General features: G+C 35.1%; 1 protein-coding gene across 1 annotated transcript in view; it reads right to left on the bottom strand.

The window, feature by feature from the left end:
- Positions 1–221: 221 nt before the first annotated feature.
- The window catches only part of LOC128547974 (toll-like receptor 5), a 30,148-nt gene continuing 15,691 nt past the window's right edge, over positions 222–14,678 (bottom strand). The window contains exon 2 of the mRNA XM_053522090.1: positions 222–5,152. Coding sequence (XP_053378065.1) covers positions 2,768–4,957 — 2,190 coding nt within the window. The 5' untranslated portion in view covers positions 4,958–5,152 and the 3' untranslated portion in view covers positions 222–2,767. The remainder of the gene's footprint in view (positions 5,153–14,678) is intronic.

Raw genomic sequence — 14,678 nt, 5'->3', positions numbered from 1 at the left:
TACGTTGACTAGACGTCAACATAATATCGTTGTGATGATTAAAGCATTGTTCGTCTTATTAGAATGTAGGGATAATACACGTTTTTTTGTGTATTAACGTCTGCAGAAGCCCCTGGGATATGTTTGTGACCGAGACCTTACCTTCGGTCTCGGTCACAAACATATCCCAAGGGCTTCTGCAGACGTTAGTACACAAAACAAACGTGTATTGTCGCTTTTCTTGCATAAAAAAATATTTCACGACGATTTATGTATTGTTTTCATATGTGATGACTTGACGATTCCGGTACATTTATTATTTACCATTCCTTTTGTTCTTGGAAACGGTAAACATGTTTTAAATATCCGTATCCAGAGCCCGGAAATAAACAACACTATCAAAAGTACATCCTGAAGGTTTTTAAGCGATTTGTTTATCTCTCATTATTACAAACATAAAATTACCAATAATTGTTTATATCATTTCACAATTTTTGGACTCGATCACAATTTCAAGAATAATAACTTTACATTCGAGTTATATTGAGTACGGACAAGCTGTTGGTGTACGGATGAGTACGAACATAGTGTTTAGCTTCCAAGCTGTTTATATAAATTCTTCGAGAAATTAGATAAAAACATACAGACTGACACTTACCAAAATCATAAATATGATTCCTAACAACAGCTGTCACAGGAGACAGCGCGCTCGACTATTTCGATGCTGGATAGTGAAACTGGGCACATCTGAGGAAACTAGAGCTGTCACTGGAGTGTTTAATGACTCCAATTGTGGATGAAGATATTGCACAATAGTCTGAGTCTATGTCAAAAATATCAACTTAAAGTAATAAGAGAGGTAAAGATAAAATGTATCAAAACACTATATAAGTATATCCTAAGCAAAAAGGGGTATAATTCATTAAATATTGGTGCCAGAGTTATGCAGCTTGTGTCATATAGTGTGGGTGATGATGTTAAACAACTATTTTAAGTTTGAATCAAATCCATTCAGTAATAACAGAGACAGAGTGAAAGTGCATCAAAACTTTAACCTAAAATTCTAAGTAAAAAGGGGGAATAATTAATAAAAAAATTGATGCCAGAGTTAGGCACCTTGCGTCATATGGTGTGGGTGATGATGTTGAAGAACTCTTTTAAGTTTGAATCAAATCCATTCAGTAATAAAAGAGACAGAGTGAAAGTGCATCAAAACTTTGACCTAAAATTCTAAGTAAAAAGGGGAAATAATTCATGAAAAATTGGTCCCAGAGTTATGCACCTTGTGTCATATGATAAGGGTAATGATGTTGAACAATTGTTTAAGTTTGAATCAGATCCATTCAGTAATAACAGAGATAGAGTGAAAGTGCATAAAACTCTAACCTGAAATTCTAAGTAGAAAGGGGAATAATTCATGAAAAATTGTGCCAGAGTTACGCACCTTGTGTCATATGATGTGGGTGATGATGCTGAACAACTATTTCAAGTTTGAATCAAATCCATTCAGTAATGACAGAGGTAGAGTGAAAGTGCACCAAACTTTAACCTGAAATTCTAAGTAAAAAAGGGGGAATAAATCATGAAAAATGGTGCCAGAGTTATGCACCTTGTGTCATATAATGTGGGTGATGATGTTGAACAACTATTTTAAGTTTGAATCAAATCCATTCAGTAATAACAGAGATAGAGTGAAAGTGCATCCAAACTTTAACCTGAAAATCTAAGTGAAAAGGGGGGATAATTCATGAAATATTGGTGCCAGAGTTATGGCCCTTATGTCAGATGATGTGGATGATGATGAGGAATAAGTATTTCAAGACTGAATCAAATCCATCAAGTAATTACAGAGATAAGTTGAAAAAAGAGAAAGTGCACCAAATCTTTAACCAAGGTGGGGACGCGGAAAGACGCCGACGCCGACGCCGGGGCGAGTAGGATAGCTCTCCTTATACTTCGTATAGTCGAGCTAAAAACGAGCAATAGCACAAGTTACACGCGATACTTATTTATTCACAGTTATTTACAATAACTGAACAGGCGCTTTGTAAAGGGAGTGAACTCTAGAGAAGCTAGTGCGTACATTGATGGGGGCAGTACGTTTGGGGTTGGAAACTGATACAGCTAAACATACTATGGATTACATTGTATCTATAATGCTACAAGAAGAGGTTGTTATGGAAGAAACAAGACGCAGATGCCAAATATCAGTGTGCGCAAAAATGCATACATATGTCCCTGGCAAAGCATTTCAAAAATAAAAATCGGGTATTAACAGCACGTGAATTGCCTTGTTTGCACACGATTTTTCTCCCGTTAATAAATGGGCGGATCCAGTGAAAAAAGTAGTTTTTATGCAAGAATAAACCATTAAGCATCATAACGGAGATGATTTATGTTCAGAAGAGTGGATAATCACATTTAGTTTGAACGTCGTCGTAAATCGTCACATTAGCTTCCGGTTGGACATGCGCACATACAAATAGTAAGGTAACCTACCTCTTTAGAAACGTATTTGCTATAAATGAAAAGCGAATATTATTTAAAGGTAATAAATCAAATTACAATTATAGTCGATGCTGCTGAATACATGTGTACCTAGAATATACGGACCACATGCTATCCGTACGATGGATACCAAAAGACGTTATTTTGTATCATCCTTAAAGTAGTGTCTGTACAAAATATAGGTTTGCTGTCTATCATTTTCCTTTTTTGTGTAATCCACTATAGAAATATTCTGACCTATTAACAATCTCACCAATAAATTCGACAGCAATATTACCTATTACGCATAGTCTAAAATGGTAGTGCAAATATTTTGCCATGTTGATTCCATAATATATTCTTCGTTTTTTTGTCTCCATACGAATTTTGGTTTTATTTTGAGAAGTTGTCTCACTCCAGGTGTCAATTTCTCCCTATCAAGGCCAGACGGTTCAATTTTAAGAAAAAATATGATCGGTTTTCCATTATCTCTGGCTCCTTCAATGACGACGCTGAATATAGCATCATCAAAGACATTTCTTGACACGATAGCGATAACAACTGGCGTTGTATTTATAACTTCATTTAGTTCTGAAATAAAATTATGTCCTGGACACACGTCTTCGCTTTTTGCTATCAGGTTTCTAGTTATATTCTTGACGTTTTTAATTTCAGTTTCCAGCGGTCCAGCTACGTAATCTTCAACAAATGTGTTATCATCATGGTGATAAACAAGAAGTGCAGCATACTTGTATTTTCCATGACCATCTTGAAGTCGTTTAATTACTTTACCACGGTGCCATTTTTTACATGCTTTAACTGAACCAAAAGCCGTTAGAACTGACAAAACCGTAACTGAGAGGCATATGACAACATTGCAAAGTTCAAAGTAACATAAGTCCTGCAGTAGATCTAGAGTACTCTGTTCAATTGTTATTTGCTTTCCATCTTCATTAGAGCAAGTAAGATTTTGCGAGGTAATGTTTACTATATTTGTATCTAGTAGCCATTTAATGAAAGTTTTAGCGTCACATGTAGAACATGACATGTTATTACCTTTTAGATATACTGCAGAATAGCTGCCATTGTGTCTCGGTATATGATATATCGAGTCCAAAAGACTTATTGATGTTTCATCAAGAATGTGTATAAAATTATTTCGTAAATCGAGAACTTGAAGATTTTCTAGATGTTTCAGTAAAAACGTCACCTGGCGCAATTTGTTACTGGATAGATCAATTATCTCTAAATCAACATTGCTACCAAACATTTTCATTGGGACTGTGTTTAAGTTGTTTCCTGACAAACTTATATATTGTAAATGTGACAACGAGTTTAATGAAGTTTTAAATAAAGAGTCATTATTTTTTGCCATTTTAAAAAGCTGATTAAAGGACAAATTCAATATTTTAATGTTTGGAGCAAAATTTGCTAGTAAAGGATTTATGAACTGTAGTCCATTATACGAGAAGTCTATTTCTTCTAAACTGGACACAATACAGTTTTTGCAGAAATGGTCTACACGCAAATCTAAATACTTTAAGTTGTTGCCTTTTGTTATTATACGCTGAACAAGAACTTGTATAGGTTTATCTATAACGATTGTAGTATTATATACCCAGATACTAGCTCTTGTAGGTATAATAGAAGACAAATTGACGATTTTAGCTTCTTTAAAGAGAACGAACCCCACAGCGTGAACTGATGTGTTTTTCACAACCCTATTTGAAATAACAAGTTTTCCTGGAGGTGGTCTCATCCTCTGTGGCAAAATTACTTCACTTAAGTCAAAAACGATGTTTTTGAGGTCAGAGAAATCAAAGTTATCTGTAAAAGTTTCACCAACTGTTGAACCGGATATATTGAAAAGTTTCAAATGCCTTAAGTATTTAAATATAACAAAATGAAATGCTGTTATCCCTGTATTGCTCATATCTAAATAGGTCAGTCTTTTTTGTTGTAGAATTTGTCCAAAACTTTCACCAATCGTATTCGGAGTATGGTACTCATTCAACCTAGACATTGTAAGTCTAGTTAAACTCGGTAATTTATCTGTTCCATTCAGACTTTGTAATAATGTACCAAAACTTACTCTAAAGCAATCGCTAAAATCTAATGACTTGACCGATTTAAGACCCACGAACGTATCGGAATCCAGATGGAAATGATCTAGATGTAGCTGCAATTCAACCAACCTCTTCAGGTCAGAAAAGGTTTTAGCTTTAAGTTTCAAATTCGAATATGACAATGAATTACTGATTTCCAAGTATTTTACGTTTTTCCAGCCTTCAGCGTTGAAATCGGTGCTGTCTATTACCATACTTTCATTAGGTCCTATAAAGTCCACTACTCTGACTCGCGATATCTCATCTGAAATACTGTTAGGAAAATAATTACATTTTACCGTGTCTTTATCTTCTACTACACAACTCCTTCTCAGTGCAGATGCCAAAGATACAGTAAATAGAAATGTAGTATAAACAGAAGGCATTTCAAAAGATAATGCATGAGAAATAAAAAAGAACTTCGTATATTTGTGACGAAAGTAGATTCTCTGTTTTAATTACAGCATGTTGTCTTTTATCAGATTCATAACGTTGTCATTTGTGCGCTTTCAACGAAAATGTGTCACCATTTCATCAGGCGTACATCTTGTTGTCCATCCCAACAAGTTTCGTGGTACAATCTGTAAAATATACACAAACATTTTTTATTTGGTATTTATGTGAAATATGCATGATTCGCCTTTAGGAACTTGAGCATGCTAAATTTCTCGATATCAAATAAGATCTTTTTAGATCTTGTTAATCAAAATGATAAATAACCTCTAAATACGTAACAATCATCAAACCGTTTCATATTATGACGGCACATGATTTTTTCGTTTAAACATATAATTTGTTACCACGGCAAACGTTGGTCTGGCGAGGGTGATTCAAGGGCTATAACCAACAGTGACTTGGAGCATCTGATTGGTTATCAACGTATTCGTGATGCCCATAATCGTTGGGACCACGAATACTGAACATTCGATAATAACTACTCTTTTTTACTTCTTGTATCTTAAACAAAATCAGAATACACTTGGTTCATCTACAAACCGTCCGAAAACTTATTAACTTTACATCAAATGACGCCGATCCGAGATCACTGGACCTTATCGTACGCCCACAATTCCCGTTTTTCTGTCACTTTGGTTTTGAGACACCACAACACCTATAACGCGCTTATTTGTGCGTAGCAGTCGAAAGAGGGTATGTAGCAAGGTAACAAGGCTTTCGCTGGATAGATATTGGAGGATTATCCTAAGCCCCTTTTTCACATGGGAAACAAGGGAGTGAAATTGTTGAGTGAACACCGTTTGATAATCATAACCCTGTCTAAAATACACAACTGCAATGGAAAAGTAAGTTATCTATATGTTACTTGCTATACATGATACCACAGCCATGAATCTAACAGTCCTGCAATGGTTTTCTTTGATTTTCTCATATTTCTAGATATTTTCCCATTTACTTTGATGCATATATACGGGAAGCAGAGATCATTTCTCTTTCCAGTAATAGCTTTCTTAACAAAGTTTGCATTGTCAAATCGCGTGGGTTTTAACATATTTTAGAAAATTCGTCTGTTTGTTGACAAATTTTACACAAAATGTTCACACTTTCCCCAGGCCTTTAAACGATTTGATCGTTATATATTTTTCTTTTCTTCGCTGTAAAGTGCTAATCTTTACAGTCATTGTCACAAATCATATATTTTTATCGTGACTTTAGAGATAAAAAGTTCATGCTTTGCATGAAATACTATATACATAGCCACTTAAAGACCCACCACGACCTAGTGACCTACTTTTTTGCCCACAAAAACTTCATGAAACTCATTCTTATAATACAGGTAATATACAGCTATATACTACAAGTTTTCAGGTGGACAATTTAGGCCCTTCCTGAATAAATGTGTTTTAACAACATTAGCTGCCAACTTTTTCAGTCAGTCTCTTAGCATAGCTTTAAGAATATAGATAAAGAAATGCCTTACTCTGTAGAAAGAAAATGTGAATGACGTTTAACTAAATGTACTAATTTTTATATATTACTTCATTATTTCAATAAAATATTAAAACATTAAACAAATTGTCATGGCCTATTATATGCCACTGTCAATTTGAAACTAAATTATTGTATAACTCATATTTTTCATGCAAATCTTGTATAATTACCATCATGGAAATACAAAAGAATACAGTCATTTTGTGTTGCCTCTATAAAGACCCACCCGACCTAGTGACCTACTTTTTTCATTCACAAAACCTTCATGAAAATCATTCTTGAAATACAGGTGATGTATAGTTATACTACAAGTTTTTAAGGTTGACAAGTAAGGCCATTCCTGAATAAATGTGTTTTTTTACCACTTTACCTTCAAACATATTCAGTCATCTCTTTTGAGCATAGTTTCAAAAACATAGATGAATAACTATCTTACACTGTAGAAACAAAATGTGATTGAAATTCAATAAATACACTGATTTCTGTACATATTGCTACAGTTATGGCCATACCAAATTGATTAATAGTTCTTCGGATAATTTTCAAAAAAAAAATAGGAGCGAGCGAGCGAAATTTTTATTTTATTTTTTTTTTTCTCAATTTTGATTTTTTCAGAGGCGGGTAGATTTTACATGGAGCGAGCGGGCTTTTTTTAATTTTTTTTCCCAGCTTGGACCCTTTAGGAGGCGGTTATGGTTATACATGAAGTTAACATTTCTTTAGAAATAACACAGAAATCAAACATTTAAAGTGTGGGTAACACAGTATATAGCTTTTCTATATGTTTTAAAGACTACATGAATGATTTTGCAAATAAATTCTTGCCAAAACTCACTGAATCACTGTGTTATTTTTTTTATTTATAATTACTAAGGGAAGAGTGTCTTATTTTCAATTTTGAATTTTCTATATTAATCTGAAGGCGTGCCTATTTAACGGCACAGGATGAGGAATATTTAAGACAAAACAGGCACATGTGTGGAATAACATTTCTTCTGAAACACAGATGGCTTCGACACATGAACAACTTTGTACCCCTAGTGGAACTCCAACCCATAGAGGTGAGGTTAAGTAATAAACCACTTGACCAGTGAGACCAAACAGAGCTGGGCATACAGATGCTTCGACATTGCTCGAATCCCTTTGGAATAATTTCTTAACTGATCAGGCTAGCTTATGTTTTTGTGCTAGAGATTCATTATAGGCAAAAATGATAACATGACAGACAAAGAATAATCCCAATATGGCCACCCTTAAAAGTGTTGTTTGTTGTGCTTTGACTGAACTAGAAATTTAGAGTTCGGGAGGTCTGTTTTTTTTTCAGTTTCTTTCGTTCTATCAATTCACAGCCAATTAATATACAAACAGGCAAAATTGGGGTTACAAAAGGACAGATTTTGTTAGAAATTATTTTCATATCTACATTACTTATTTGAAAGGCTAAACAATTTTTAAATTGACTAAATGTGTTTTGATAGAATATCTGACTGCTGTACTAAAGAAGTTACCTTCAAAAAGATTTGGGCCGAGACAGTGTTATAGGTCGGTCAGGATCTGTGATCAAACATTTTTTTAAGATAGTAGTCGGCCTCAGCTTTGGGCTCTAGATCTAATATATTGAACTAAACATCTGATAACAAATGGTTTGAAAACTTTATATCTGAACAATAATTCCAAATATTTTTAACTGCATCCCCGTGCACGTCTTACAAGTCGGGCTTCGTTCTTTTCACTGTATTGAACAAAAGTAGAACGTGCCTACTTCATTACCTACCGGCACATCGAAAGCCATGTGTGGCACTAGCACAGACACTCTAGATTTAAAACAAATGATGAACAACATCATAATTCCTGACTTTTTGAGTTTGGGTCATCAGCTACATGTATTACGGGGACACGCATGAAATCCGATCAATATCACTTTGACGCACTAAAACAGCGATAAAACCTGTTTTGCCGTTATTATTCCGGACCGCGTAATCGGAAAAAAAATTTTTTTTTCGGAGATTTTTATGTACGTGCGGGCGGGTGATTTTTATTTTTTTTTCTCGGGAATGAAATTATTGATGCGGTAGTTCCGACGAACGACATCAATTTGGTATGGCCTATTCAATAAAATGTTAAAACATTACACACGTTGCCTTGGCCTAATCTATGACACTGCCAATTTGTAACTATATCCTTGTTACTTCTTCGCGATTTTCTTCATGCAAAGCATATATAATTACCATCATGGAAACACAAATATACAGTTATTTTGTGATGCCTCTTTAAGCCTACAATAAAGATTTAACGGAGTTGTCTCCATATTTTCCAGATATTTTTTCCAGGATTTTTTTTCAGCTCAAGTTACTCTTTTTCAGAAAATAATATCTAAAATATTTTTCAGACTACGTACTTAGCTACATATATATACCTAAAATAGATTGTGCCTGCTTGAGGTTAAAGGTGCAAAATAAAGACAAATGAATACACATAAATCTTAAAAAAGACTACACATTTTGAAATATACTACTAAACATTTTGAAATATACTACTAAACATAACGATAGCCGTGCAATATTCCTTATAATTAACCATGAACAATGAAGGAATGACTGTTCTTGTATTTTTATAGACTGGCATGGGTGGTCATTTTGTCCTACTTTCGTGCTTATCGCTTTTCCGAAATAGGTCGGAAATTCTTCGGGATAACGTGATTTTAAAATCAATTCAAACGAATATCCGTTTAAGGTTGAGAATTAGGCATTGTGTGTGTTGTGTGTGTTTGTGTGTGTGTGTGTGTTCGGGTTTAACGTCCTTTTCAACAATTTTTCAGTCATATAAACGACGGTGTCTACTTGTAGCAGTGAGCACAATGTGCTACCTCACTGGAATATCACGCCGTAGACACGTGGCATGATACCCCACCCGGTCACATTATACTGACACCGGGCTGACCAGTCCTAGCACTATCCCCTTAATGCTGAGCGCCAAGCGAGGAAGCTGCTAATACCATTTTTTTACGTCTTTGGTATGACGCGGCCGGGGATCGAACCCACGACCTCCCGCACTCGAAGCGGACGCTCTACCACTAGGCTACCGAGGCGGTGAATTAGGCATTGAGAAATTAGGCATTAAGAAACAAAAATCAAACAACACCAAATCATAGAAAGAAAGAGTTGTTTGACATGAAAATTGAACAGCATGCAAAACATGTACATGTGTATATTACTTAACGAAACAAGTGTTAGTATACTGATATAAACATTAAATTCCGGAAAAGGCGTACCTAAAGGGGCCTCTCTTCCGGACAGTCAAACGCCTTTAAAAACTCACCATTTTCAAAGAACTGTTACACATGTTCGTTTTGATGATTTGCAATAGCGTGCGAGTGGTGAAAATTCGCATAACAAGGTGGGACACAGTTTTCCTCAATCGTTTATCTACATTTCTTTACAAATGGTAATCATTTTCAAAGTGAGACATTTTTTCCGAATATTTTAAGTACAAATGGCATTCATTTTCAAAGGGAGACAACTTTATCCGAATATTTTAAGTATTCGTCGAGAGAAAAAGTACCATACTATAAGGAACGGAGAGAAACTATCAAGGTATCTGCTTTTTTTCGTAATTTTTACATAAACAATATATTATCAATGCATGAACCACTTTTTCTTTTGGTTTAACGTCGCACAGACACATGATAGGTCATAAGGCGACGTTCCAGCTTTGATGGTGGAGGAAGACAATTCACTTGATACCAATGTCTTCTACCATTCTGTATCACGGCTACTAAACGCTAGCGCCACCACCAAATTGTGGTGATAAGGAAAAGAGTTATCGACATTTCCGTGGTGCAGCTATCGCCCGTTTCTACTTGTAAACACGTGAGTAAACTTTATATTTTATCTAATTTTTTTATTGATAGAGTTTTTTTCGAAAATCGGAGAATGTAGTTCTGTGTAACAACCATTTTACTACAGGTTGGTTGTAATTTTATTAAAATATTATGCAAATTGTGGTGCCAGGTGCTTTTCTCCCGAATCTGACAGTGGCACATTTTCATACCGGCCAGTATTCGAACACCATTCCGATGAATAGACACACTATAAGAACATACCTGCGCATACAAATAGTGTAGAAATAATAAATAATTATATACGCACACACCATGAATAGTAGGATCTCAGGTTAGAAGAAATATACCAGGATTTTTAAAAGTGGTGGCGCTATAACTCTAGTGATGGCGCTATACAATAGTGGTGGCGCTTTTACGTCATTCAATGGTACGAACTGCTGACACAATCGGAACAAACACCAATATTCTCTTATTGGTAATTTTCCTGCAAGGAATTATGTTATTAAAGAAAGAAAAACACGACCATAGTTTATTTACCTTTATGAAACCAAGAAAAAAGAACAAAATACTCACAGACCCTTCGGACTCTTGTAGTCAAAGTTAATATTTTCCTTTGTTTAAAATGTTAATGTAGAAATATTTCTAACTTTAATATTTCTAACCTTTAAATATTCTACTTAAATACAAACTAGGTGTACTTTTAATTCAGGTCAAGAAAAATAGATGCAAACATTTATTTCAAACATTTGTGTCTAGGAAATAATTTGAAGATAGAGTAGATTTTTTTTTTATTATTAAATTCAGATCCTGAAAGTTACTTCCCTTTGTTTTAATACGTCGTTTGCAGGTCATTGTAAACAGACGACGTTACTTTCACAATTCTTTCTGAAAAGTGGGTACAAAACATTTTCAATTCCAATCGATTAAAATATGATTAATCAACAGACCTTATATACATGTAGAATCTGAAACCGTATACAGATGAAGAGGTTACTACATGTATTTTGTTGAGTAACGTTATTTGGGTATAGCGTAGGATAGGTTGATAACATCGATTATTGTAGAAATTTCCGCGGCTTGCAGACAGACAAACTTACATTATTACATTTCATATGTTTTCTTGTTTTTAGATGTAAGGAAAAGTTCCCTTTTCCTTCTTCCCTTGAAAATCCCCATCTGAAATAGATAAACAGTGTATACATTAACTATTAAAGGGATTTTAGGACAATTAAGTAGTGATAAATCAGTTTTAAGGTGTGAATTAGAAAAGTAATCTTCACAAAAATGCTGTCTCAAATATAGAATTATTTTAAAGATACTGTAATCTTAACATTTTACTGCTAGAAGACGTAAGGGGTGTTACATACAGGCTTTCAAGTGGCACTAAAATCCCTAAAAAATCTTATTTTTTTTAGACCTCCCTAAAATTCCTAAAAAAACACTCAAAAAGGGCCAGATTCCTAAAAAAACCTTATTTTTTCTAATTGTCCCTAATTTTTTGTAAAGTTGCACCCAAACGTATATTTTCTCAAAATTTAGGCCCAAATATACACTAGAGGCCACCATTCCATACCTTTATTCCAAAATTTTCCAGGGGGAAACCCCACTGACCCCCTTCAAATGAGGGGAGTACTCCTCCAGTACCTCAAAATTTAGATAATATATGCATCAGAGACCACCATTTCATACCTTTATTTCAAAATTTTCCAGATGGAGAATCCCCTTACCCCTCTAAAATTACAGGGATATCCCCTCACACACACCAAAATTTAGACCAAAAATTGTACTACAATCCAGCATTTCATACCTGCATTTCAAAATTGTCCAGGGGATGAGGCAGCCCCTTGACCCCCTTAAAATTAGGGGACAGTGTGTACACCCTCCTATACCGAAAAATTTAGAACAAAAAATACACCAGCGCCCACCATTTCATACCTGCATTTCAAAATTTTCCAGGCGGAGAGCCCCCTGACACCCCTCCTAAATTTTAGGAGTACCAATACTTCAACATTTAGACCAGAAAATACACCAGTGGTCACCACTTCATACCTGTATATCAAAAACTCCACTATTCCCAACACAGACAGAGGCCCCTCTCCTATACCTACCCCCTCTCGGCGATATGCACCTTGCCATGACAATTAGGGGTCTGGTGATGATGAAAAGCAACACTATATATGGTCAAAGGGCGGCTTGACATGTTGCCCGTGGACATCTAGTCCAAATGTAACCCTTATTTTTGGCAAAAACAGCCCTGATTTTTGGCAAAAATACCCCTAATTTTAGCCCTAATTTTTTGCCAAATAGTGCTTGAAAGCCTGTACATATCTCATTTCAGTTCATGCACGACCAATCCGAGTCTGCTGTCATGTTTGTCGGTTTCAGTCCATGCTTCCAAAGAATCTTCTCACAAAATTTATTACATTGTAATGGTAAAGGATATTCTTAAGTGGCACCGCTAGACCGCTCAAGCAAATTGAATGATGCACGTAGCCTAATTTACATTGTAACAGACAGAAATTTTAAAATTAATTAAAGCCCTCGATTCCAACAACCATATAAAGCTCCACTGTCGGATTTTCATACATTAAAACTGAATATATTAGCCACTAATCATATACAACAGCGCCACCACTACTGTATAGCGCCACCACTAGAGTGAGAGCGCCATCACTTCTGAAAAAAGTAGTGTTTTTCCTTGTTACTGTGTTTATCGTAATTCTTTGGTGTGAGGGAATACGTATAAATCATTTCTACACCATTTTCATGCGCAGGTATGTTCTAACAGTGTGTCTATTCATCGGAATGGTGTTCGAATACTGACCGATATGAAAATGTGCCACTGTCATATTCAAGAGAAAAGCTCCTGGCACAACAGTTCCATTATATTTTAATGAAATTACAGCCAACCTATAGTAAAATTGTTGTTACACGGAACTACATTCTCCGATTTTCGAAAAAAGTTCTATCAATAAAAATATTAGATAAAATATAAATTTTACTCACGTGTTTACAAATAGAAACGGGTGATAGCTGCACCACGGAAATGTTGATAGCTCTTTTCCTTATCACCACAATTTGGTGGTGGCGCTAGCGTTTAGTAGCCGTGTGTATAGTTTCAACCAAATGCCTTTTATATTTTTCAAGTTATGCTCCAGAAGTAATATTTTAATAATAAAAGGAGGTAATTGAAAAGCTAGGTACGGACGGCATGGTTATGGTTCTTTGACACTGCACTCCCTGTCAATGGCCTTTTTCATTTCTGAAGTTTCGGTCCAATACATTTATTTTTTTTTGAAATTAATGCTCCGGACAAGCATTATTTTGTATAATAACAAGGAGGTAACTCAAAAACTAGGAAAGATAAAGTCATTGTTCTTTGACACTACACTTTGTCTTAATGAGTTCTATGACTATCTGACGTTTCAATCAAATTTCATTTATGCTCAAAACAAAATGTGTGACGGACAGAAGGACGGACAAAGCCGTAACTATACATGTATGCTCGCCCTTTTCGGGAACATAAGAATAACTATGCTCGCAGATCATTGTTATCTATACTGACATTTCAATGATCTCACCAAAACATCGCAAACCCGTAACAAAAAAGGAACATATTTACAAATATGGTAATATTGACATAATCTAGAAATAGGTAATTCAACATTAACAAGGCACTCTCTTGTACCGGGAATCATAACTACTTACAGAGATACTGTATGTAACAAAAATACAGTTTGCGCATTGTCGTTTCGAAGTTGTTTAACAATATCGACATTGGTCTGATGCAGAGGAGAATGTGAGTGTAAGAAAAAACGAATGGAGACAACAAGGCATCAAGCCTTCATTTTAGCTCAATATCTTCGGAGTTTTTTTTTTAAAAAATGTCCACCACATATTTAGCCCATGCACAACATACGTATTCTATTCGGTTTTTCTCCAATAAATATGTTTTTAGCAAAGTGATCGCCGTAAAGTTTTTCTTCTTGGTAGGGTTTAGTATACGGAAAGTTTTAAGGACAAGATTTAAGCAGACGCAGGGCAATTACAACATGTTTCTATCTGTTGATAAAAATGTTGCTAATTATTAGTCATACCGCTTCACGGAGGACATTCTCCGTCATTTCTACAAATACAGGTAATATAAATGCACTTACGTGCTTGATAATGTATGCTCGGTTGCACTGCATCGCGATGTTTTGGCAAAACAATTTCATTTTTACAAAATTCACTCACAAATAAAAATATATCCTGTTTTTCTGTGAAATGTTTACCACATATGTACTACCTGAAGCACAACATATGATTTTAAGCGGAGC

This window comes from Mercenaria mercenaria, chromosome 1 (assembly GCF_021730395.1).
Source record: "Mercenaria mercenaria strain notata chromosome 1, MADL_Memer_1, whole genome shotgun sequence".
Lineage (NCBI taxonomy): Eukaryota > Metazoa > Mollusca > Bivalvia > Venerida > Veneridae > Mercenaria > Mercenaria mercenaria.
The sequence above is the reverse complement of the archived record's forward strand: the minus strand, read 5'-3'. Positions and strand labels throughout refer to the sequence as shown.